Consider the following 23,839-nt stretch of genomic DNA (forward strand, 5'->3'; position numbering starts at 1 on the left):
GAGCTGTGTACTTTGGCCAGGTAACTGACCGCTCCCGACCCTCAGACCGGCAGACGAGAAAAAAAAAGTGGACATGAGCAAGCTCTCACGTGATGCGGATGTTCACGTGACTAGGACTACACATGACTTCCAATCCACCGGCGCCTCCTGGAGAGCAAGGACGCAAGGAAGCAGAGGTAAGGAGATTGCCGGACCGATGGGCAGCGATCGAGGCTCTGCGGCTGGGAGCTGGACCCGGGTGGGTGCTTCTCCGGGAGATGAGCGCCAGCTCCTCCCCAGGGACTGCTGCACCGAAGCTCAAAGGAGCTGGGGGACTGATAAACATCCTCCGCCGATACTTCCTCCCTCAGATGCTCCGAGCCGCGCTGTCTCCACTGCTCTTGCTGCTGCTTGTGTCCTGGGCATCCCGGGGCGAAGCGGCTCCGGACCAGGATGAAATCGACTGCCTTCCCGGCCTGGCCAAACAACCCAGCTTCAGGCAGTACTCCGGCTACCTCAGAGCCTCGGATTCGAAGCACTTTCATTACTGGTGTGCGGCCCTGCCTGCCGAGGAGGGCTTGATAGCTGGGCGGGCGGTCAGGGTCTCTTACTTGCATCAATCCTGCCCTGCACCCTTCCTAGGTTTGTGGAGTCGCAGAAAGACCCGAAGAACAGCCCGGTAGTGCTTTGGCTCAACGGGGGTCCTGGCTGCAGCTCTCTAGATGGGTTCCTTACAGAGCACGGCCCCTTCCTGGTGAGTTGAGCCCTGTTCTCCGCTGTGAGAGAGGACAGGGGAGTAGAGAGAGGCGGGAAACAAGGAAAAGGCAGGAGAAATGGGGGAGAGGAAGGAACCTGTGGCTTCTGGAGTTTGTTTTCCTTCTTAACAATTCTATTTTGAGCCGTGCAGTGGTGGCACAGGCCTTTAGTCCCAGCACTCGGGAGGCAGAGGCAGGCGGAACTCTGTGAGTTCCAGGGCAGCTAGGACTGTTAACACAGAGAAACCTTGCCTCAAAAACAAAACAAACAAAAAACCTACAATTTTATTTTGTTTTGTTTTATCTGACCCTTGGCCTAACTTTCTGTACCTCTCCGGAGTGTGGCAATATGTGAAGAGCCTGCTGGGTGGTGGTGGCGCAGGCCTTTAATCTCAGCACTCGGGAGGTGGAGACAGTCGGATCTCTGAGTCTGAGGTCGGCCTGGTCTACAGCGAGTTCTAGGAAGGCTCCAAAGCTACAGAGAAACTCTGTCTTCAAAAACCAATAAACAAATAAATAAAGAGCCTAGCACCGTGGCTCTTTCTCTCTACCCAGCTGTCCAATGGGACTCACACAGCTGTCTTTCCTCCCCAGATCCAGCCAGACGGTGTCACCCTGGAGTACAACCCCTATTCTTGGAATCTGGTACACCTGCAGCTGTGGGTCTTGTGGGGCTGTCTGGGTACTTGCAGGGGTGGGGAACCCTCTTCCGCTCATTCCCCCTTCCCTCTAGATCGCCAACATGCTGTACATTGAGTCCCCAGCCGGAGTGGGCTTTTCCTACTCGGACGACAAGACCTATGTGACCAACGACACAGAGGTGAGTCTGGCGCCTGCCCACCTGCCCCGTTCTCGCTGCCTCCCCGATAGCATGATTGGGGAGAGAGTACGACCTCAGAGTCCACTTTTGGCTCTGTCATGTGACCTGTGGTAGGCTCATTACAAAGTCACTTCCTCTTGCACAAAATAAAGTGGGCTGGGCTCGCTATCTCTGAGGATCTCTCCAGTTTAAACCTCAGGTCTCCGGCCTCTTCCATCTCACCGTCCCCAGGTGGCTCAGAACAATTTCGAAGCCCTGAAAGATTTCTTTCGCCTCTTTCCGGAGTACAAGGACAACAAACTCTTCCTGACGGGGGAGAGCTATGCTGGCATCTACATCCCTACCTTGGCTGTTCTGGTCATGCAGGATCCCAGCATGAACCTTCAGGTGCAAGACAGCTACCAGAGGGAGGAGAGACACCTTGGGGCCATGACCTTGGATTAGTTAGATCAGCCTAGGCTGGGCACTCCCTCACAGCCTGCTAGTCTCCCTGAGCTGACTGCGCCGTCAGCTTGCACGCCTCCTCCTCCTACCGGAAGCTCACCTGCCAGGCTGCCACTCACGTTCTTTAGATTGAGTGACCTCACCCACCCCCACAACCCACTCTGGATTGATTTCAGCTTCTAGATTGCAGGTCAAGGGAGGGTCCCCTCATCCTCACCCTTCAGATGAACTGAGAACTCCGGCTCTTTCACAGGGGCTGGCTGTGGGCAACGGACTTGCCTCCTATGAACAGAATGACAACTCCCTGGTCTATTTTGCCTACTACCATGGTCTTCTGGGGAACAGGTACGGGAGAGGGATGGTTGGGCAACGTCGAGGGTGGGGCAAGTCCTGAGATCTCAGATCTGTCCTCCAGCACATGATACTCCTGCTCTGATTATGAGTAGGTAGGGTTGGCCAAACCAAGGGTTTGATGCTTAGAGGCCAAGAATAGAGACCAAGATGCAGAGGAGGTAAGGAGTCTGGGCATGGTGGAAAACAGCCCCCAGCCGGCACCTGGAAACAGGCAGCTGGGCTGCACAGTGAGTTTAGACCTTGAACCCAGACTACCTAGAAAAACCTGGTCTCGAAAACATTTCTTTTTTTCATTTTAAAAGGGCCCCGAGGAAGACTCTCTGTACGGACTAGGGGGCAGGTTCTTGGGAACTGGGTTTGACAGCCTACACACCTTACCCTGTCTTATCTTTCCTCTTCCCCTGGGGTCAGGGTCTGAGGAGGTTGGAGGGGCAGGGACAGTGCCGCAGCGCTTAGCGCCTCTCTGCACCGCTTAGCGCCTCCGCCCTCCCTCAGCCTGAGCACTTTGATCTGCAGGCTTTGGACTCTGCTCCAGACCCACTGCTGCTCTCAGAACAAATGCAACTTCTATGACAACAAAGACCCAGAATGCATCAACAACGTGAGGTTCCGCCCTTCCACCCTAGTCCTGAGATGCGGCTCACACCTCACCTTGGGAACCCCCTATCTCTCCAGCTCCACTGCGTCTCTTTGGGTGGTACTGGGGGTTGAATCCAGGGCCTAATGCGTGCACAACAAGCACTCTCCCAACTGGGCTGTAGCTCCAGCCCACTTCACAGCCTCTCTGTCCTGGACCTTCCCATATGTGGTGGTCTCTGCGACATCCAGTGAGGAAACTGAAGCCAAGGATGCTTAAAGCCACTTGCCTTAAATCACAAGGCAGGGAACAGCGGTGCTAGGACTGGACCCAGGTCTGGAAGATTGCTTCCAATGAACTTTGGGGTCTGTGGAAAAAAGTAGGTGGAGGGTGGTGACAGGAGATGAGGTAGGAAGGCAGCTAATTTTGAGGGGAGATGAGTAGGTCATGGAGGGTCACAGATCGAAGAAAACATGATGGTATGTTGGCACAGCTCCAGGAAGTGTCTCGAATTGTGGGCAAATCTGGCCTCAACATCTACAATCTCTACGCTCCGTGTGCTGGTGGGGTGCCCGGCAGTGATAGGTAGGTGCTGCTGGTTATGCCTGGGGCCAACCCCAACGACCTCTACAGGCCCAGCACCCGTCTTTCTTAATTATTTTTCAGATATGAGGACACTCTTGTGATTCAGGATTTTGGCAACCTCTTCACTCGCCTGCCACTCAAGCGGACCTTCCATCAGGTATGCGAGGGCATGGGCTTTCCCTGGGGGAGTAGGTGGGGCAGAGAAGTAAAGGCCCTCACCCTGTGTCCATGCTCCCAGGCACTGCTGCTGCGTTCTGGGGACAAGGTACGCTTGGATCCCCCCTGCACCAACACCACAGCCCCCTCCACCTACCTCAACAACCCGTATGTTCGGAAGGCCCTCCACATCCCTGAGAAGCTGCCCCGCTGGGACATGTGCAAGTGAGCTTCTGTGGCCACTCATGATTTCAGGAGGTGGCATCAGCAGGGTTCACAGGGGTCCTGCAGCTAGGGCTCCTCGGAGCGGGCGGTGTGGACATTCAGGGTGAAAATTAGCTGGGCAGGATATTTAATGGCCTTGACCTCTATCTTGATTGACATTCAGTTAACTCAGAGGTGGCCACATTGGTTATCATCAGATCCTTTTCTGACATAAGCGTTGTCCCAATTTCCACTCCACTGCCACCCAGAGATGCTCATTCTGTGACCCCATCAAGGAAAAGAGTAGCCCTAGCTCATCAGAGCCTAGTGAGGTCTTTCCTGATTGGTCAGTGCCCATCCTCTACTCTGTCGTTACCAGCTGTTACAGCTTCCACACCTGCTGGTCCCTTTACACTAAAGCCAGCTGTATCCTAGCCATTGTAACAACCAAAAGATGCGCCCACACATCTCCAAGTTTGGGTGGGTTGAGAAATCTCTGAATGCCATTTCGGTTTGGATGAGTAGGTCAAGGAGAGGTGATAGACCCAGCGCTGGGAATCAGAAAGCTCCGATTGTTGACTGGCTTCCTCTGTGTCTATTTTTTTCTGCATCCTATGCATGTGCTCCCGGCAGCTTCTTGGTGAACTTACAGTACCGCCGTCTCTACCAAAGCATGAACTCCCAGTACCTAAAGCTGCTCAGCTCACAGGTATGTGGGCACAGCACAGCAGGCTCCAGCCTCCGCGGCTTTTGAAGCTTTCCGCCATTGTAGCTTTAGGTTCTAGAGCAGCAGGTGAGGTGGGGCGCCTCTCGGAACTTGCCCCACAACGCCCTGGTGGCTTTTTCCCTCCTTATTCTGAGATTCTGTCTTGTTATGTAGCCCAGGCTAGCTTTGAACACAGCAAAACTATCTCAACCTCTCCAGTTCTGGGATTACAGGTGTGTGCCAACATGCCTAGCTCTGGGAAAGTGTCTTATGCATTCCCAGCGATGTTTTCTCTGTCTGTAAAATGAGACTAATCATCTGGGCATAGTGAGTCATAACTATAAGGCCAGCCCTGGGGAGACTGAGGAGAGACTTCAAATTCTAAGACAATCTGGGCTCCCGTGATGAGACTGTCTTATTTGGGGGATGGGGTATCTTCCTCCCTAGACAGTAAAAACATCTGACTGGTGCTTACTGGACATGTAGTATGCGATCAGAAAACATGAGAATTTCAGGTTCCTACTATTAGCTGGGCTTCTGCCTTCCCAGGAAGGTAGGGCTTGAACCAGGGAAGGGCTGAGGGCCTGGGCCTATCCCATACTTCTGTTTTCCCCTTCTCCTACTCCAGAAATACCAGATCCTACTGTACAATGGCGATGTGGACATGGCCTGCAATTTCATGGGGGATGAGTGGTTTGTGGATTCCCTCAACCAGAAGGTAAGGTTGTGCTGGGGGTTTGGGGGCGTGGGGTGCCAGGAGTGACTCTCATCTGCAGAGGGCACACCTGGAGAGGACTCTCCAGTCCTGAGGTCTCTAGGACAGCTGTGGGCAAGGCTGGCAGGAGCCACTGGCTGATGTCCTTCCCGATGGGCCAGATGGAGGTGCAGCGTCGGCCATGGCTGGTGGACTACGGGGAGAGTGGAGAGCAGGTAGCCGGCTTTGTGAAGGAGTTCTCCCACATTACCTTCATCACCATCAAGGTAGGACTCGGAGCCTAGCGAGGGGCAGCTGAGGCCGGAGGGACAGTGGTGGGACCTCCCTTCTTTACCCTCTGGCTTTTGTTTCTTCTGGGTCACCACTGGTGCATCAGGGCAAGCTTTCAGGGTGAAGAGGGGGGTAAAGGTCTTGGGATGAAGTACCGGAGGGAAGGGTGATAAGTATTGGGGATCCGAATCTCATAAAGCTGTGCTCCCCAGGGTGCTGGACACATGGTCCCCACGGACAAACCCCGAGCTGCCTTCACCATGTTCTCTCGATTCCTAAACAAGGAGCCTTACTGAGGGGACCCATGGAAGTCCTCAGTCCTCCAGCCCCTCCCAGCCTCTCTTGACAGAGAGAGGTCCTCCTTTATGCAAAATGCCCCTGTGGGGCAGGTCTTGCTCTAACACTGTCCCCAACTTACCACAGCCCTGTGCATCCCAGCCTGGGCCTCAGGGCTTCACAGAGACAGCCTAGGGGCAGTGAGCACTTTGTTCCCGCCACCACTGTGCGGTGGCCTGACCTCCCCCCACCTGCTTAATGAATGCCCCATCCCAGGACCCCAACAGAGCTCTAGGGCAGCCCAAGAAGAGGGGTGGATGGATTGTAATTGATGGCTGAGTGATTATGAAATTAAATCGGGTATAGCTTCAAACCGAATGCTTCTCTGTGGCACTGGGGACACTACAGGCTGTGGGTACGAGGAGGCCAGGGCTGATGCTGAGAAGACCCAATTCCTGAATGCTAGCTGCCTGGGTGGGATGAAGAACTCAGGCAGCCACTGCAGAGGGTGGGGCGACACTGGAGTCCACAACAGTGGCAGGACGGTTCTTGTCAATCACTTCTCGAAGCCCTTTGGCAAAGTGGAGGTCAGCCCCAACGGTGAGGAAGCCCTGGGAAGGGGACAGGGAGTCTCACTCTGTCCTTTATAGTTTAGAGACAGCTTTTCCAAACAAACACATAATTGAGAGATCTCAGGGGGGCCAGCTCCTTTGAGGTGTATCTCCTCTATAGCTTGGCTTTGTTTCTGAATAAAATCCCTTGCTAGTTGCTAGGGAGGAGCAACTAATGGAAAAGGGGCTTTGGGGGACAGAAAGCACTGGGGTGTTGTCGGGAGGGGAAGACCCTGAAGTGCACCCTCCCACCCACAATCTACTTACCGCGTGGTTGGTCACCACCTCCCGCACAAAGTTGATGCCCTCGGGGAGGGGGATCTGCACCCCACGCCAGGTCCGCTCTGTGGGTGGGAGAGGCAGGCTCAGCCAGGTCCCTCCAGCTAAGCCCCTGTCCCCATTCCTTCCTTCCTCGCCCCCCCCCCCCCCCGCAGCCCCTACCATTGAGCATGGGCATCACTCCAATTTGCAGCAGTGTCTTCAGTGGGGCCTGCAGTGGGATCAGCTGAGGGAAAAAGGGCACAGACAGGAGCGCATGGGTGGTGGGTTGGTGTGAGCTGCCAGCCTGCCCCAGTGCACCCACCTACCGCCACCCCCGACTCACTGCCAGAGACTCCAGCGCAGACTGATTTGAGTAGATCTGAAACCTGCAGGAGAGAAATGTGCACCGTGGCCATGAAACCTGAGGACATCCTTTCCTTTTCTTGGGCCCTACCTAAAAGATGGCCCCAAGTGTCAGCCTTCCAGGCCCCACCTAGTCATCTTTCAGGGAGCTGCCACATTCCCCAGGTGTGCATGCTTGAGTGACACTCATCTTTGGAGCCCCCCTTTCCTTTTTTTTTTTTTCCTCTTTTTCTTTGTTTTTGTTTTGTTTTGTTTTTTGAGACAGGGTTTCTCTGTGTAGCCCTGGCTATCCTGGAACTCACTCTGCAGACCAGGCTGGCCTCGAACTCACAGAGACTCACCTGCCTCTGCCTCCCAAGTGCTAGGATTAAAGGCGTGCTCCACCACTGCCTGGCAACACAAATTAATTTTAAAAAGAAAAGCTAGCCAGGTTGGTGGACCCCTAAAGCCAGCAGTCAGTTTTCTTTCTAAAGGCAAAGGCAGGCAGTTTTCTTTGAGTACCAGACCAGCCTAGACCTTTGATCAGAAAGGAGTTGGGGTGGGACACGGTACTGGGGAGATGGTTCAGAGGTTAAGAGCACTTGCGACTCTTCCAGAAGCTGAGTTCAGTTCCCAGCACCCATCTCTGGCAACTCACATGGCTTGTAACTCTAGCTTCAGGACATCTGAAGCGTCTTCTGACCTTCAGGCACCCATGTATACATGGTGTGTGCGCGATCGCACACACACACATGCACACATAATTAAACTATTACTAAAAAACAAATCTTAAAAAAAAAATTGAGAGCTGCCACAGAGACACAGGCCTTTGATCCCACCACTTGGGAGGAGGTGGAGGCAGGTGGGTCTCTGTGAATTCCAGACCAGCCTGGTTTACATATTAAGACCAAGAAAAAAAACCACTCAGGAGGCAGAGGCAGGCAGATCTCTTGGGTTCAATACCAACCTGATCTACAGAGTGAGTTCCAGGACAGCCAGAACCACACAGAGAAACCCTGTCTCAAGAAGGGATGAAAGAAAGGAAGGAAGGATGGATGCTGACCTGGAGATGCAGAGCTCTTTCCTGGCATGTATATAAAGCCCAGTTCTATTCCCAACACCACATAAATATACACATATATGCTGCTGAGGCACGTGCATATATGTGTATGCATGTGTGTATGTGTGTTTGCATGGGTAAAGGTACACATGTGTGTAGGGGTATTATGGATATGTGCACATGGAGACTGGAGGTCAAACTCAGGTCATTTCTCCTCACACACCATCCACCGCGCTGTTTTGAGACAGAATCTCTTCATTGATCTGCAGCTCCCTGTTAGGCCAGGCTGGCTGGGGAGTGAGCCCAGGGATCCTGCTGTGCTTTCTCCAGTGCTGGGATTACAAACCGTGACCCCTAAACCCCAGGTTTTTAGGTGGGTTTTAGGGCTTAACCTCAGGCTGTCATCCTCGAACTCATTCACTTAGCTATCTCTCCAGTCCTTGGGATTGTTTGTCGTTGGTGATGTTTGAGGCAGGGTCTTGCTATGTAGGGCAGCCTTGGCTGGCCTCAAACCCACTGGAGTTTTATTACCTCAGCCTTTCAGGTGCTAGGATTACCTGGCCGAGCTGCAATACTGTAAAACACAGAGTGACTCAGTCCTCACTCATAGCCCTAAGAATCTGGGGCTTTTAGAAATTGTTTGGTACCAGTGAGGAAACTGAAGCTGCAGAGGTAATGTAAGTTGCCTGAAGTCACGTGGCTGTGTGGACTAGACCCTGCCTCTAATTCCAAGACCCTGCTACCTTTCCTGGTTTTGTTTCAGCCTCTGGATCTGCACTGTCTGCTAGGCAGCCACTAGTTAACGAACTGTGAAGTACAGCCGTTTAATTATAACTATAAAATGCAGAGTCGCACATGGCCAGGGGCGATGACGCTTGGCTCAGCCCTAGAGAAGATGGTATTTGCACTGGCATTCGGCACAGGAGGAAATGAGCCTTAGAACAAGAAAATGACTTGCTTCAAGGTAACCATTGCACCGAGCCCAGGTTGATGCCCGAACCAGTGTTTCCATCCTCTTGGCTGTGTAACTGCGGGTGTGTCATTTAGCCTTACTGAACCAATTTGCTGGTCTCTAATAATACCTGCTTTGCCTGCTTCTGGATGCTGGGAGAATGCAGAGGCGTTGCTTTAGAACCACTATTAGCCAAGAATGGTGACACACACCTGTAATCCCATCACACAAGAGGCAGATCTCTTTGACTTTGAGGTCAGCCCAATATATAGAGTGCCGGGCCACCCACTGCTACAGAGTGAGACCTTGTCTCAAAAGAAAAAAAAAAGCCGGGCGATGGTGGCGCACGCCTTTAATCCCAGCACTCGGGAGGCAGAGGCAGGCGGATCTCTGGGAGTTCGAGACCAGCCTGGTCTACAGAGCTAGTTCCAGGACAGGCTCCAAAGCTACAGAGAAACCCTGTCTCGAAAAACCAAAAAAAAAAAAAAGATAAAAGTCCTTTGGGGGCTGGGGAGATGTGGTTCAGTTGGTAGAGTGTTGCCATCTAGCATGCCCCAGGCCTTGAGTTCAGCTCCCGAGCTCTGCCTAAACAGGACATAGTGGTGTGTGCCTGTGATCCCAGCACTCCAGAGATAGAGGCAGGATCATCTTTGGCTGTCTACTAACACAGAACTTGGATGTGTAGGTGTGTGTGTGTGTATGCATGTGAGGTCAGAAGACACCCTCCAGGGTGTTGGCCCTTAGATGCCTCCCACCTTTTGTTTGAGACAGGGTCTTTCAAAGGCCAGACTAGCTCTCATCAGAGCTGCCAAGGATCCACCTGTGTGTAGTCATCCTCACTGGGATTAAAAGCTTTTCCCGTGGTCTCTAGGGATTCAAACTCAGGGCCTTGTGCTGACAAGGCAAGAACTTTACCAATTGAGCCATCCCTATATCCCTGAGTTAAAAATCTTTTTTAAAAAGATTTATTTATTTTTATTTTATGCGCATTGGTGTTTTGTCTGCATGTATGTCTGTGAAGGTGTCAAATCCGCTGGAACTGGAGTTACAGGCAGTTGTGAGCTGCCATGTGGGTGCTGGGAATTGATCTGAAAGAGCAGCCAGTGCTTCTAACCACTGAGCCATTTCTCTAGGCCTGAGTTAAAATCTTCTCTATTCATTCATTCATTTATTTTGAGACAGAAGCTCACTATATAGCTCTGGCTGGCCTGGATCTCACTATATAGACTAGAGCGACCTTAAACTCAGAGATCCACCTGCCTATGTTGAGTACTTAAAGGCATGAACCATAACACCCAGACTTGAGTTCGGTTTCCTATGTACTAACAAAGACAGATCCCAGCTTGTTGGAGGCTTACAGGAAGAGTTTGGTTTTAGCCCCATGGTTCTGTTGGGCAGGTATCACTCACTATCGACCGCATACCTGCGAAGGTCCAGCTTCGTTCGCAGTGCCTTGCCCCGGAGTGTCATCTTAGCACTGAGACGCCCTTCCTGAAGGGAAGTGCGCAGAGCCATTAGGAACTGGGAAAGTTCAGAGCCCACCTCACAACCCACTTCTCACTGACCCCCAGGTACCCTCATTCTGGGGCCATACCATGATCATCTTAGACAGCTCGACTTCAGGCAGCATGGGTGGGGCCAAGGTGATGGTGAGGCTGGCAGTGACGGAGACGGTGGTGCCTGAGGGCTTGATGGTGCAACGTGGAGGGCTCACGGCCTGCAGCTTCAGCTTCAGTGGGGAGTTAATCACTGTAGGGCTCTGGAGACGGGGTAAGGAAGGTGGGTCACAGTCTCAAACTGTTACCTGGTGAGCACTGGGGATACCGGGGGGGGGACAAAGTCTCAGCCTTTTGGGAGACAAGGATTGCAAGTACAGACTGTGCTACCGCAAGACTGTGTAACTACTGCCCCACGCCCTTCTGACCTGCACCCAGCCCCCATGAGTTGGTTAAAGCAGTCTCCTTCCTTCCTTCTTTTTTGAGATGGGCTCTTGCTATGCTGCCTGACTGGTCTTGAAATGCTGGACTCCAGAGCTCCCCCGGTTCAGCCTTCAAGTGCTGAAATTATAGCACGCACCCCATACCTGACTCCCTGCCCCCCACTTTCTCCTCAGTAGCTAATCCAGACTCAAACCCCAGCCGGGACTCCCCAGGGATGGATGACCTTTTTGCTTAAACATCCCTCCTCATCTCTGCGCTCTACAGACCGCGTGATACTATTAAATGCGTGCACTTACTCACTGCTGAGCGTGAGTCTGAGCAGGTGTGCTAGCTAAACCTGTAATCCCAGTCTTTGGGAGGTAGGGTAGAGGCAGGAGGAGCAGGCATTCACACACATACACATATAATTATATACATATATGTGTGTGTATATATGTATGTGTATATATATAATTTGAGGCCAACCTGGGCTATATGAGCATATGAGATCCAATCTCAGAAACAAACATCCCTTTAAGCATAATCCTGACCACAGCATACACACACAGTAGCTCAACCGAATGAGCCAGGTACTATTACCCTCATTCTGTGTATGCGCATGCAGTGTGTGTGTGCGCGCACACGGGTGCACGCGTGAATATATGCTCTTGCTACAGCTCAACTTAGGTGTCTTTCTCACTTCCAACCTTACTTTTTGCGGCAGGGCCTCTCCCTGAACCTGCAGCTCTCCGATCCAGCTAGATTGGCTGACTAGCAAATCCCAGGAATCCTCCTGCCCCCTCCCCAGAGCTGTGACAACTCTGCTCCCAGCTCTTAACACAGGTGCTAGGGATCTGAGCTCCGTTCCTCATGTGTCTAAGGCAAACACGTTACTCACTGAGCCAATCCCCCAGGGAACTGAAGCAGAAGGACAAAGGTCTGTGTGGTCATTCAGCTGCAGAGCTGACCAATAAATGCAAGCAGCCTGGGAACACAGCCGTACTCTTAACTAATCCGCCATCGTGTTGACCATGACGGCAGCAGCAACAGCAGCTGTTTTACCGAACACGCGCCCCATAGCTGGTACTGTCTAATTGCACGTTTTACTTCACTGAGAACTCACAACATGCTTACAAGATTATGTGTGTAGAGAAGGCCAGTGTGACCTGGAGTCACACAGACTCAAATTCCTGTCACAAAATTGTAGCTCTGTATTTTCACATGCATGCAGTGCCCTCGGAGACCAGTAGAGGGCACTGGATCCTCCTGAATTAGAGTTCCAGACAGTTAGCTACTGTGTGGGTGCTGGAAACCAAAATTAAGACAGGGTTTCTCTATAGCTGGAGCCTGTCCTAGAACTTGTTTTGTAGACCCGGCTGGCCTTGAACTCAAGAGATCTACCTGCTTCTCCCTCCCAAGTGCTGGGATTAAAGGCATGCACCACCACTGCCTGGCATATTTTTTAAAAATATTTGTAGATGGGGCTAGAACTCGGGGCTTCACGCATACACAGCAAACATTCTACTAACTGTGCTATATCCCTAAACCCCTGTTTTAAATGTTTTCATTCCTTCCATCCTCCCCCATAAAATAAAGGTAAAGAAATGAGTGTAGCAACCACCCTGAAGGCCCCGACACTTGGAAGGCTCAGGTTCTCTCCCAACCTCCCAGCTGCTCTGTGAAGTCGACAGGGCAGGCAATGCCAACCCTGCTCCACAAAGTGGGAAACGGGCTTGGCGAGGTGAGGGGACTCGGCCACAGGCAAAAGGCCAGGCTTTCAGTTTCCTCTACAGCCACCGCTGGAGATCTCCCACTGTACCCTCCACCTACCACTTCACTGTTGTGACAGTGGGGTGACCTTCAACCCCATCCACACCCCTGCCTCTAGCCAATACTCACCAGGAGAACAATGCTCCCAAAGTAGGTGGCCCTCAGAAGCATGTCCAGGTCACTTGGCACCTGAACAGGGGAATTAGGAATGAGACAAGGTCACTAACCCCTCCATCATGGGCCCTTCTTCACCCAGCCTCAGACAAGCCTGGCATACCTTGTCCCCCACAAGCGTCAGCTGCAGGGCTCCAGCCTGGAAGTAGCTCTCCATGGCGGAGTCAAAGAAGGACTCAGAGAAGGCCACATACACCATCCTCTCTTCCTCCTCTAACTGTGGCTCTACCGCCCTGTTGAAGAAGCTCCAGTTCCCATCAGACAAGGGGAAGAATGTTCCCTGGAATTGGGAGTTCAGGGTCAGGGTCAAGGTAGATCAGATTTGTGCCAGGCACAGTCAGGAGTCACGGAGGACTGGACTCTGTGGCTGTCCTGGGTTGGGGGTGGTGGGGTACTCATGGGCTCATCTCTCAAAAAGTATTGCAAAGAGGCCAGGAGAACAGGAGGAGCACAAGAAGCAAGGCATGGAGCTGAAGAGATGGCTCAGATATTAAAAGTATGTACTGCTCTTCCAGAGGACTGGGGTTCAACTCCCAGCACCCACATAGTCTCAACAGTCTGCCAGTTCCAGAGAATCCTTCTGTTTTCCACAGGTACTGCAAAGACATTGCTGTACTTAAAAAGTTGGCAAAACTTTCACACCATAAATAAGCCCAGAAAGAGAAGGAAGGAAGGAACAAAGAAACAAAGAATAGGAAGGTAGAGAGGACCAGGGAAAATAACACAGCAAAGGAGGAGTCTGAGTGGCCTTGGATACTGGCAGCAGTAATCACAGCCAAATTTACATATCCATCTTGGCCACCCAGTTCCAGGTACTCAGTGCCCTCCTCGACTTACGTGATTTTGAGAGGTGGTCTTGCTAATGTAGCCCTGGCTGGGCTCAACTTCATGGCAATCCTTCTGCCTCAGAATTTTGTGTGTTGGTATATACCAGCATGCGCCACCACGAGTGCTTCCTTCGGTCTGTCTAACAGAGGCTCCTTTGGTCTGCGCCACAGCCCTTGGAAGTCATGGTATCTCACTCTGTTCTTTGCACTTACTAGGAAACAGGCACAGATGGGTGACGCCATCTGCCTGATGTCGTGCTGCTGGCCAGGGGTGGGATCAGGATTTGAACTTATGACAGTTGAGCTGCAGAGTCTTTAGAACACTTTGTTGCCAGCCACAAGAAGGCACAAAGGTGGTCACATACGAACTGCTGACGTTAGGCAAGTAAGTCTTCATAGCCATCAGTTGAACACAGCTGGGGTGCCCTATTTCCTGGGACCTAGTCCTGCTCTCTCCCTCTCCCTAAAATAAAATTACTTAAACTTATAAGTCACTCACTGCCTGTGGTCCATGCTTTTCATTCTTCAAATCTGTGAAATAAGAACCTGAAGGCTGTCTGGCCCAGTGGCCAGAATTTAATCCCAGAATTCCCATTCCCGAGGCAGAGGCAGGCTGTTCTCTGAATTCAAGGATGAGTTTCAGGCCAGCTAGGGCTAGTCCTCTAAAAACAAACATCGAACCTTGAAACCTGCAGGCTCAGGATGGCTTTGGTGGTTGTCCATTTTCTCTCTAGTCCCCCTATCTAAGCCCACCTTGGACAAAAGAAAAGGTCTCCATCAAATTCAAAGACGCTCCAGTAATCCCTATGTCCTAATGACTTCCTGGCCAGGAACTGAAGAGAGAATCCATCAGGGAGAGATCTCATATCTAGCCATTCCAGCTGCCAAAAAGACTGCAAGGCAGAACCTGGGTTCAGCACCCTCCAGTCAGGCCTTGAAGGCCTAGGTAAAAGGTCCACTAAGCTAGCCACAAATGGCTGTGGCCTGAGCCTGTGAAAGGCACTACAGGTTTTTTTGTTGTTGTTGTTGTTTTTTGTTTTGTTTTGTTTTGTTTGTTTTTTGAGACAGGGTTTCTCTGTGGCTTTGGAGCCTGTCCTGGAACTAGCTCTGTAGACCAGGCTGGTCTCGAACTCACAGAGATCCACCCACCTCTGCCTCCCTAGTGGTGGGATTAAAGGTGTGCGCCACCACCGCATGGCTTAATGTGCCCTTCTTTTCAGCCTGTCCTGGTAGTCTGCCTAGGGCTTGTAATGCTGAGCTGTAAAAACTGCCTGCTCCCACTAGAAGGGAATTGTTTTCTCCACGCAAAGGTCCCTGGTCCATTTCTCTCCTATCCTCACATCATTATCCAGGTACCAACCAAGGCCCCTCACTACACCTAGCTGTTAAACAAATGGAGCTACTGATGAACTCTCCAGGTCCCTTAGGTAGAGGAGGGGACCAGCAACTGCCACACCCGATGATCCGCTCAGCTCAAAGAAGCCAGACTGGTAGCTACCCACGTTCCCTAAAGGCAGATAGGGCTACTCCTTGGGGTGTGGGGATGAGAACAGGAGGTAGGAACAGGCCACGTGGGGCAGGGACCCCAGAGCAGCAGTTGTGAGAATGTCCTGGCTGGAAGCAGGGTGCCAGGAGAGTGCTCTGCTCGGCTTCAGGTTTTCAGGTTTTCGGTCACTCCTGCCTCGAAGCTACACCTGAAGCGATACCTAAAGACCTGCCTGAAAGCAAAGAGTCACCTGGACACGGTGGCTGGGCCAACCGGACTGACCAGCTCAGCCCCTCCCAACACCTCCCCCCAGCTTCCACCATCAGTCCAGACTAGCAGCTATGTGGTACCCTACTTCCAAGGACCCCTCCTGCTATCCAGGAACTCTTTACTCTTTCGCTTAAGTTCTCTGCAGTGAAATATTTATTTCCAAAACTCAAAAAAAAAAGTTCTAATAACACAGCTGTGTTTTCACACACACAAATTCAACTATAATTAAAAGCAGCATCTGGGGGCGACAGCTCAGTGTGAAGAGCACCAGAGGATATGGGCTCAGTTCCCAGCAACCATATGGCAGCTCACAGCAGTCTGTAGATCCAGGTCTAGGGTTTCTAAACCCTCTCCACACACGGACTGCACAGACAGACAGACAAAACCACTTATATACAGAAAATAAAAATAAACCTTAAAAAAACAAGTATTGTTGCTGGGTGTGGTGGTGCACATCTTTAATCCCGGCACTCAGGAGTCAGAGGCAGGGGGATCTCTAAGTTGTGAGACCAGCCTGGTCTGCAAAGCAAATTCCAGGAAAGTCAGAGCTACACAGAGAGACTGTCTCAAACAAACAGCATTGTCAGGCTGGCAAGATAGCGGCTCCTCTGGTAAGGGAGCTTACTGGCAGTCGTGAGGACCTAAGTTTGATCCCCAGGACCCCAGGTGGATGGAGAGAACGAACTTCCACAAGCTGACCTCTGACCTCCAAATGTGTGCCATGGCAAGCGGTGCACACACACAATATTGTATCAACGAATGGACATTTGCAGGCTAGATGTCCCACAAATGTGACATCATTTCAAACGGTGAACTTGAACATCCTCAGACCATGGTACCCATGGAGGGCTTGGACTCAGTCCCCCTCGGAAACCCAAAGAAGACTGTTGGCAGTTGATTCACAGGGTTGGGCGAGGTAGAGGAAGGGCAGGGCATGAGCAAGTCCCTGAGGTAGGGTCCTTTGTGGAGCCCAACTGGACAGGAGGAGCTGCAGAGACACAGGACATAGCTAGAAAGGTGGGCTTGCCCTCCAGATCCAGGGGGCTGAACCCAAGGCAGCAGCAACAGCAGGAAGACACAGCAGAACAGCAGAGGAGAGTCAGTTTGCAGAGCCCTGCTCAGCCATAGAGAGAAGGAAGCTGGTTGACAGTCAAAGGTCACAAGTAACCAAGTCAGTCAGCTCACCCGGAATTCCAAGTCCATATTGCCACTGGAGACCACAGGATCCTTCAGGAGGGAATAGTCGATGCCAACAAGATCATCCACAGAACTACGCACTGCAGAAAGGGGCTCAAGTCACTCCAAGCTGGGCGACACTGGGTCTGGTGCTTAACCTCTCTCTGTCTTTCTTCACAAATACTGACACTCCTCCCCTCATAAAGTTCTTTTTTATTTTGTTTCGTTTTTGTTTTTTTCAAGATAGGGTTTCTCTGGAGCTTTGGAGCCTGTCCTGGAGGGAGCTCTTGTAGACCAGGCTGGCCTCGAACTCACAGATATCCACCTGCTTCTGCCTCTCAAGCGCTGGGATTAAAGGTGTGCGTCACCACCGCCCGGCTCCCTCATAAAGTTCTTATGAGGATCAGATCGGCTTAAAGCGGCAAGCACTTAGAGCCTGGGGTGGTGTCCATGCTTGGTAATGAAGTTATTGTTAGTTCCCGGACTACTGTGACCACTGGAAAGTTTTCATCAAATCACCAAGAAAGACTGAAAAGGAGGGGCCAGCAAAATGGCTCATCAGCTAAAGGAACTTGCCTCCCAAGCCTGGCAACCTGAGTTCAAACCCCAGAACCCGTACAAAGGCAGGAGACAGTCAACTGCACAATGTTCTCCTCTGACCTCCGCACATACATCATGACATGAGTACACACACACACACACACACACAACACAACACATATGCAGAGTGATAAGAGTGTGTTTTAAAATGCTTAAGATGGCCGGGCAGTGGTGGCGCACGCCTTTAATACCAGCACTTGGGAAGCAGAGGCAGGTGGATCTCTGGGAGTTCGAGGCCAGCCTGGTCTACAAGAGCTAGTTCCGGGACAGGCACCAAAGCTACAGAGAAACCCTGTCTCGAAAAATAAAAACAAAAAAATCTAAAATGCTTAAGATGGCAAAGGAGTCACTTCCTCCGCATTCCTTTACAATGCCCTTCACCCAACAGGTCTGATGGAACAGAATCGCTGCTCCGCGGTAGACAGACACAGTGGCTTAGGAAGAAGGGACTTATGTTAATTGAGCACCCATGAAAAGCAAGGTGATGATGGAGACAAAGGGGGCCCCATGATCAGCAAGCACACACTAAAGACCTTGACAGCTCCTGGGGAGGCGTTGCCAGACAAATGAGGAACCCGAAACCCAGACGGGTTTTCTTACCTAAGGTTAGACAGCAGGTCAACAACACATTTGAACCCAGGACTGCTCCATGGCTGGACTTGGAAGGGGTCTGTTCTGAGAAGCTGTATGACAACAGCATACAGCTTCCTTCCACCCCCAGACCCAGGCCCAGTCCTGGGTCAGGTCTCTCAGCCCCACCAGCACTGACTCACCGGGCACCGTGTCCAGGAGAGAGTTGAGGAGCACTGTCCCAGCGTGGTGGAGTACAGGGCAGATCTGGGGGGACAGGACCAGAGTCAGGGCTTCTCAGCACCAGACCACCCCTACTTTGGTACCCAGGTCTGCCACTGCCCAGCACCTGCTGGTTGAGGAGGAACCGCATCCCGGAAGTGATGAACGTGGAGAAGAAGTTATATATTCCCCTGCAAGGAGAGGAGAGCCTGGGTTAGCCCAGCCCTTGGCCTGACCACAAGTCAGGTCCAGGAAAAACACAGTGCCCAAAAGAGACAGTTACAACAAGGGCTCCTGTGTTCCAGTCAGCTCCTCAGTAGATGCCCCAAGATCCAAGCCCAGACCCTCAAGACTCCCTCCGCTGTCATGTGTCTCGCTCACAGCTGCCCAGAGATGCCCAGGTCTAACCTATACACCCCCGATGCCCTCCCCAGTGTTCGTGCCCACTGTGGCCTGACTGGGCACCGACACCTCCTGTTCCAGTCAGTCTTCTCAGGTCACCCTCCATCCTGAACACTGTCCTGGTTCCACTTCCTGGGCACTCATGACCACTGTTTAAGTCCTGCCAGCTGAGCTCTAAACTGCTTTCTAGATCTTCAAGGCCTGAGACACACGACATTTGTTAAACAAACTCTGACAGTGTGTGGACACCAGATGACAAATCTATCACGACTCCCTCAAAAACTCAATGCCAAGGACCCCCAGGACCCCCAATATATCGCTTTATGCTAGTAGTAGTAGTAAAGTAGTAGTAGTAGTAGTATTTTGGTTTTTTGAGACAGGGTTTCTCTGTGTAACAGTCCTGGCTGTACTGGAACTTGCTTTGTAGACCAGGCTGGCCTCGAACTCACAGAGATCCACCTGCCTCTGCCTCCCAAGAACTGGAATTAAAGGTGTGTGCCACCATGCCTGGCTCCAGTTTCATTTTCTAAATTCAGGTGGTTGGGGATTGAACCCAGGGCCTTGTGGATTCTAGGCAAATACTCTACCACTGAGCCAGTTCCACCCCGGGCATACTAATCCTAATAACTACATTTAATCTTAGCAGTTAGACATTTATTATATGCCAGAGACTGTTCTAACTGTTCTACATCTGACAACACAGTGCCCACGACGATCTAGAGAAATAGATTCCCTTCTTCTCCCCATATCCCAGAAGACACCGAGGCACTGAGCTTCGCTGGCTTGCCCAAGTTCACACACCCAGGAAGGGGGTGGGGACTAGGATTTGGGTACATTCGGGGGGACTCCCAAGATTTGTCCTTTTTCTGCGCTAGGAAGTTTGACTATGGGGCTCAAAGGTGTGCACTGTGGCCAGGACTTACCTGAAGGTTCCCCCGAAAGCCATATCCATTTTAGAGACAGAGGCCTCACAGGAGACATTGGACACTTTAATCCGACCAGCAGGATCCTGGGAGAGCTTCAGACCTGTGCGGATGGACACACCCTCGGCCGAGGCATTGATGTAGCCCCCATCATAGCTGCCAAAGGGGGGTTCATGTTCACCCCGGTGGGAGAGGAACTGAGGTATCACTACCCTTTTCTTCACCCATACAACATCCCCACTGCCTTCTAATCCTCCTCCATGCCAAACCCTTCTCTCCAACATGACCGCCCTTACTTTCAGGACTTTTTCTTTTTAATGATCCAATGAGTTTAATTAGCATTGTTTGCATAAGTATGGGTGTGGAGTTACTAACTGAAGTACGTGCCAAGTACCAGCATCTACACTTTAGAAAAATGACTCCCTGCTCCCTCATAACCATTCACTGCCTGTAGCCAGGGGTGGAGAGCCATAAACCCTCCCCATAACTCCTCTTTACCTTCACCAGACAGCCTACCAAACCCTCTACTTGCTTGGAGAATCTGAAACCTAGGTAGGCTTGTGGATACTGGGCTCAGCCACCAGGCCCTCTCCTGAGCATGTGGGGGGTAGGGGTGTGGGGTGGGGAGGGGTGGTGGGGGTGCTTACAAGAACCAGTAGAGAAGCTGCCTCCGGAAGTGCAGCCCCAAGGACGCATTGGAGATGTGAAGCACCAGCTCCTGGTCTGGCTGGAAGTGGAGCTCCGAGGATATCAACTGCAGCTGTGTGACCTTCACCCTGCAGAGGGCAGGTGTCAGGGTTGCTCCAGGACCGAGGGGAAGGGACTCACCCAACCACAGGGACTTCGTCCCTCCTCTTCTAACTTCTGCAGGCTGGGAAGCCAATTGGGTGGGATGGAGTTTTCCTTTGCCCCTCAAGAGCTCAACCTGGATCGGGTAACTCAGAGATCTGCTCTCTGGACCCAGGGGTTGAATGGCCTCCCTCTTTTTTTATGTATTTAATGTTTAAAAGACAGTGAGTTGGGCTGGAGAGCTGGCTCAGTGGTTAAGAGAATTTGGCTGCTTTTCCAGAGGTCCTGACTTCAATTCCCAGCAACCATATGGTGGCTCACAACCATCCGTAATGAGATCTGGTGCCCTCTTCTGGCCTGCAGGCATACATGCAGACAGCACACTGTAAACACAATAAATAATTAAAAAAAAAAAAAAAGAGCTGGATGGGCTGGAGAGATGGCTCAGTGGTTAAGAGCATTGCCTGCTCTTCCAAAGGTCCTGAGTTCAATTCCCAGCAACGACATGGTGGCACTCAGCTATCTGTAATGAGATCTGGTGCCCTCTTCTGGCCTGCAGGCATACACACAGCAGAATATTGTGTACATAATAAATAAATAAATATTAAAAAAAAGAGCTGAGCCGGGCTGTGGTGGCGCACGCCTTTAATCCCAGCACTCGGGAGGCAGAGGCAGGCGGATCTCTGGGAGTTCGAGACCAGCCTGGTCTACAAGAGCTAGTTCCAGGACAGGCTCCAAAACCACAGAGAAACCCTGTCTCGAAAAAACCAAAAAAAAAAAAAAAAAGAGCTGGATGGTGGTGGTGGTGTATGCCTTTAATCCCAGCACTTGGGAGGCAGTGGCAGGCAGATCTCTGTGAGCTCAGCCTGGTCTACAGAGTGAGTCCCAGGACAGGCTCCCAAACTACACAGAGAAACCCTGTCTCAAAAGATCAAAAAATCAAACAAAGAGGGCTGGAGAGATGGCTCAGCAGTTAAGAGCACTGACTGCTCTTCCAGCGGTTCTGAGTTCAATTCCCAGCAACCACATGGTGGCTCACAACCATCTGTAATGAGATCTGCTGCCCTCTTCTGGCCTACAGGCAGGATACTGTATAAATACATAAATCTTTAAACAAACAAACAAACAAAAAACAAAAAAGAAAAGAGTGAGTCACCAGGCACAGGCCCCAGCACTTGGGAGGCAGAGGTAGACCATCTCTGCCTGAGTCCCAGGGGTGCCAGGGCTACACAGAGACATGGGAGTCTCCATTTGCTATTCAAACCTGACCTTAAATGTGTGTGCCCAAGGAATCCTTTTACAGGAATTACATATATATTTTATTATATTCTATACACACACAAAAAAAGCTGGGCATAGTGGCAAACGCCTTTAATTCCAGCACACAGAAGGCAGAAGCAGACCAGCCTAGTCTACAGAGTGAATTTTTGGCCAGTCAGGCTACATAATAAGACCCTGTCTCAAAAATAAATAAATAGGGGCTGGAGAGATGGTTCAGCAATGAAGAGCACTTGCTCGGCTTCCAGAGAATCAGGGTTCAATTCCCAGCACACACATGGCAGTTCACAATTGCATAACTTCAGGTCCAGGGGACGGGATCCAACACCCTGACACAGACATGAATGCAGAGAAAACACCAATGCACACAAAATAAAATTATTAACTCTTTAAAAAAAAAAGGAAAAAAGATCTATATAGTCTTGTTCCTTGCACCGCATCCTCTGCCCAAACTGTGATCGCTAGACCTGTTTTCGCTGTTTCTATTTTGTTTTTTTATTTATCCTACGGGAATTTTAATTTTCGCTGTTTCGTTGAGACAGGTTTCTCTACATAGTCGCTCTGTAGACCAGGCTGGTCTCGAACTCAAGAGAGCTGCCTGCCTCTAGCTTCCCGAGTGCTGGGATTAAAGGCGTGCGCCACCATCTCCCGGCTTGATATGATTATTTTAAAGCCCAACCGTGCCTTTAACTTGCGATCCTGCCCCAGCCCCCGTCCCCTCCCCCACCTCGAAAGCGCTGATCACAGACGTTTGTCAGACTCAGCTTTCCACCTGGTCCTTTGCCTCCATCACTTTAACTCGTCACAGCTCTCCCATCTCTACCATCCTTAAACTTCCTCCCTTTTAGCACCACCCTATGCCGAGACTCCACTCTCGGCCACTGGTAAATTCTTCTAGCGCACCTCCACAGTGTTCTTTGGTCCAAGCTTCAACTCTACTGGCTCGTAGTCCCCTTTCTTGGGTCTGCCTACCTTCATCCATTACTTTAGAGCCTCACCCTACTTAACTGGCCATGCCCCGAGCTCAGGGGTCTCCCAAGTCATCCCACCCATCTTTGAGACCCCGCCCCCAGGCCCTACTTACTCAGAGATGTTGTAGTAGAAGTGGCCCTTACTGCCGTACAGGTCCGGGATGGTGATGGTCTCCAGCTCTTGCTCCAGAAAGCGCAGTCCCTCCTGCTTCACTGAGGCAGCACGGAGACCCTCAGCTCCCGTGCCCGCAGTGAGAGCACCCCACCCGGTCCACCACGCCCGCCTCGCGCCTTACCCAGCTCGAGCGCCGCGGAGGCGACGCGGATCTTGCATCCCGGGAGCTCGGCATGAGCACCTGCCAGGAGCGCTAAGAAGAGGACCGGAAGCAGGGCCATGGCGACCAGGCCTGGGGGTAGGGTGAGATCGCAGGTGTCACCTGGGCGGCTCAAAACTACTCCTTGGGCGTGCAACTAGAACGGGGTGCTGGCCCGGACCGTTATTCTCCATAAAACTGTTCGGGGCACTCGGAACCAATAATCTCGTCTCCATTAGCTAGAAGCAGAAACCGAGGCTCCGAAGCGCGATGCGACTTGCGCTTTGCCTCTAGAGGATTTGGGGCTCAGTTCCCTCGTGCAACCTCCGCGTGACGAGTTTGGACCTCAGTAGGATGACCCCCCCCCATTTTCCCTTTTCCTTCAGAGGAGGAGGGCGTGTGCTGGCTTGTATGTTGGTATGGCAACCACCACACGCGCATTCCTGCTGAGCTGCTTGCGGTCTCCCAGGCCGCGCGCAGGGGTGGCCGGGCTGACCGCTGTCTCCTGGGTTCCCCGGCTCTCCCGGCTCCCCCAGGTCCTAAATCTCTCCCATCAGGCACTCGGCCTGGTGTCCCATCCCAACGCCCTCCTTCATCTGCTCTCCTCTCCACCTGGGTTCTGCGGGCCATGCGGCTCAGGAGGGTCTAGGGGTACGATGGGGACGCGCCCCAACTCACTTAGTGTTGGAACTGGGGGACGGCGCAGTCACACCGGACGGCAGACAATGCAAGGGTTCCGGGCGGCGGGGTCTGGTGGGCAGCGCGTGTCCTGCAGTCTTTATAAGCCTGGGCCTCCCGACCCCCCTCCTCGCTGCTGTTCTCCCCTCCTCCTTGGGGGCTGGGAGGGGACGGGGCGGGACGCTGGCAGCCGGGAGGGTGGAGAGAGGAGTACCGAGCTTGTGACAAGCCCGGCTGCTGTCTGGACAAGTGGGGGGACTTGCTTCTAAAAGAGCGAGAAAAGTGCAAACGGCGGCCTGCCAAGCCACAGCTGTCAAATGCCAGTCACCTAAGCTCTTCCTGCACGCTCTTCAGCAAACCCCTTCACTTTACTGCGGAGCCTCAGTTTCTTCATCCAGCACAG

General features: G+C 52.0%; 2 protein-coding genes across 3 annotated transcripts; one reads left to right on the plus strand and one right to left on the minus strand.

Moving 5' to 3' along the window:
- The first annotated feature begins 58 nt into the window (after positions 1–58).
- Ctsa (cathepsin A) lies at positions 59–6,214 on the plus strand. 2 transcript variants are annotated; one of them, XM_075963021.1, is made up of 15 exons: positions 59–176; positions 351–529; positions 622–733; positions 1,329–1,379; positions 1,468–1,554; positions 1,786–1,941; positions 2,252–2,343; positions 2,869–2,953; positions 3,423–3,514; positions 3,596–3,671; positions 3,753–3,895; positions 4,508–4,583; positions 5,209–5,298; positions 5,457–5,561; positions 5,778–6,214. In XM_075963021.1, exons 1-15 carry the CDS (start codon positions 123–125, stop codon positions 5,859–5,861), a joined length of 1,482 nt encoding a protein of 493 aa, XP_075819136.1. In that variant the 5' UTR covers positions 59–122; the 3' UTR covers positions 5,862–6,214. The 2 variants fall into 2 exon arrangements, with proteins under 2 accessions (XP_075819136.1, XP_075819137.1); XM_075963022.1 differs by lacking the exon at positions 59–176 and adding an exon at positions 186–238.
- On the minus strand, positions 6,148–23,674 carry Pltp (phospholipid transfer protein). Its single transcript, XM_075963023.1, has 16 exons — positions 23,437–23,674; positions 22,741–22,851; positions 22,558–22,657; positions 20,054–20,182; positions 19,407–19,562; positions 18,209–18,272; positions 18,063–18,126; positions 16,699–16,790; positions 13,034–13,210; positions 12,886–12,945; positions 10,662–10,826; positions 10,491–10,558; positions 7,057–7,099; positions 6,894–6,957; positions 6,720–6,796; positions 6,148–6,452 (listed from the first exon to the last, which is right to left on the minus strand). Exons 2-16 carry the CDS (start codon positions 22,838–22,840, stop codon positions 6,330–6,332), a joined length of 1,482 nt encoding a protein of 493 aa, XP_075819138.1. The 5' UTR covers positions 22,841–22,851; positions 23,437–23,674; the 3' UTR covers positions 6,148–6,329.
- Between the last annotated feature and the right edge of the window lie 165 nt (positions 23,675–23,839).

Source organism: Microtus pennsylvanicus, chromosome 2 (assembly GCF_037038515.1).
Source record: "Microtus pennsylvanicus isolate mMicPen1 chromosome 2, mMicPen1.hap1, whole genome shotgun sequence".
Classification (NCBI taxonomy): domain Eukaryota; kingdom Metazoa; phylum Chordata; class Mammalia; order Rodentia; family Cricetidae; genus Microtus; species Microtus pennsylvanicus.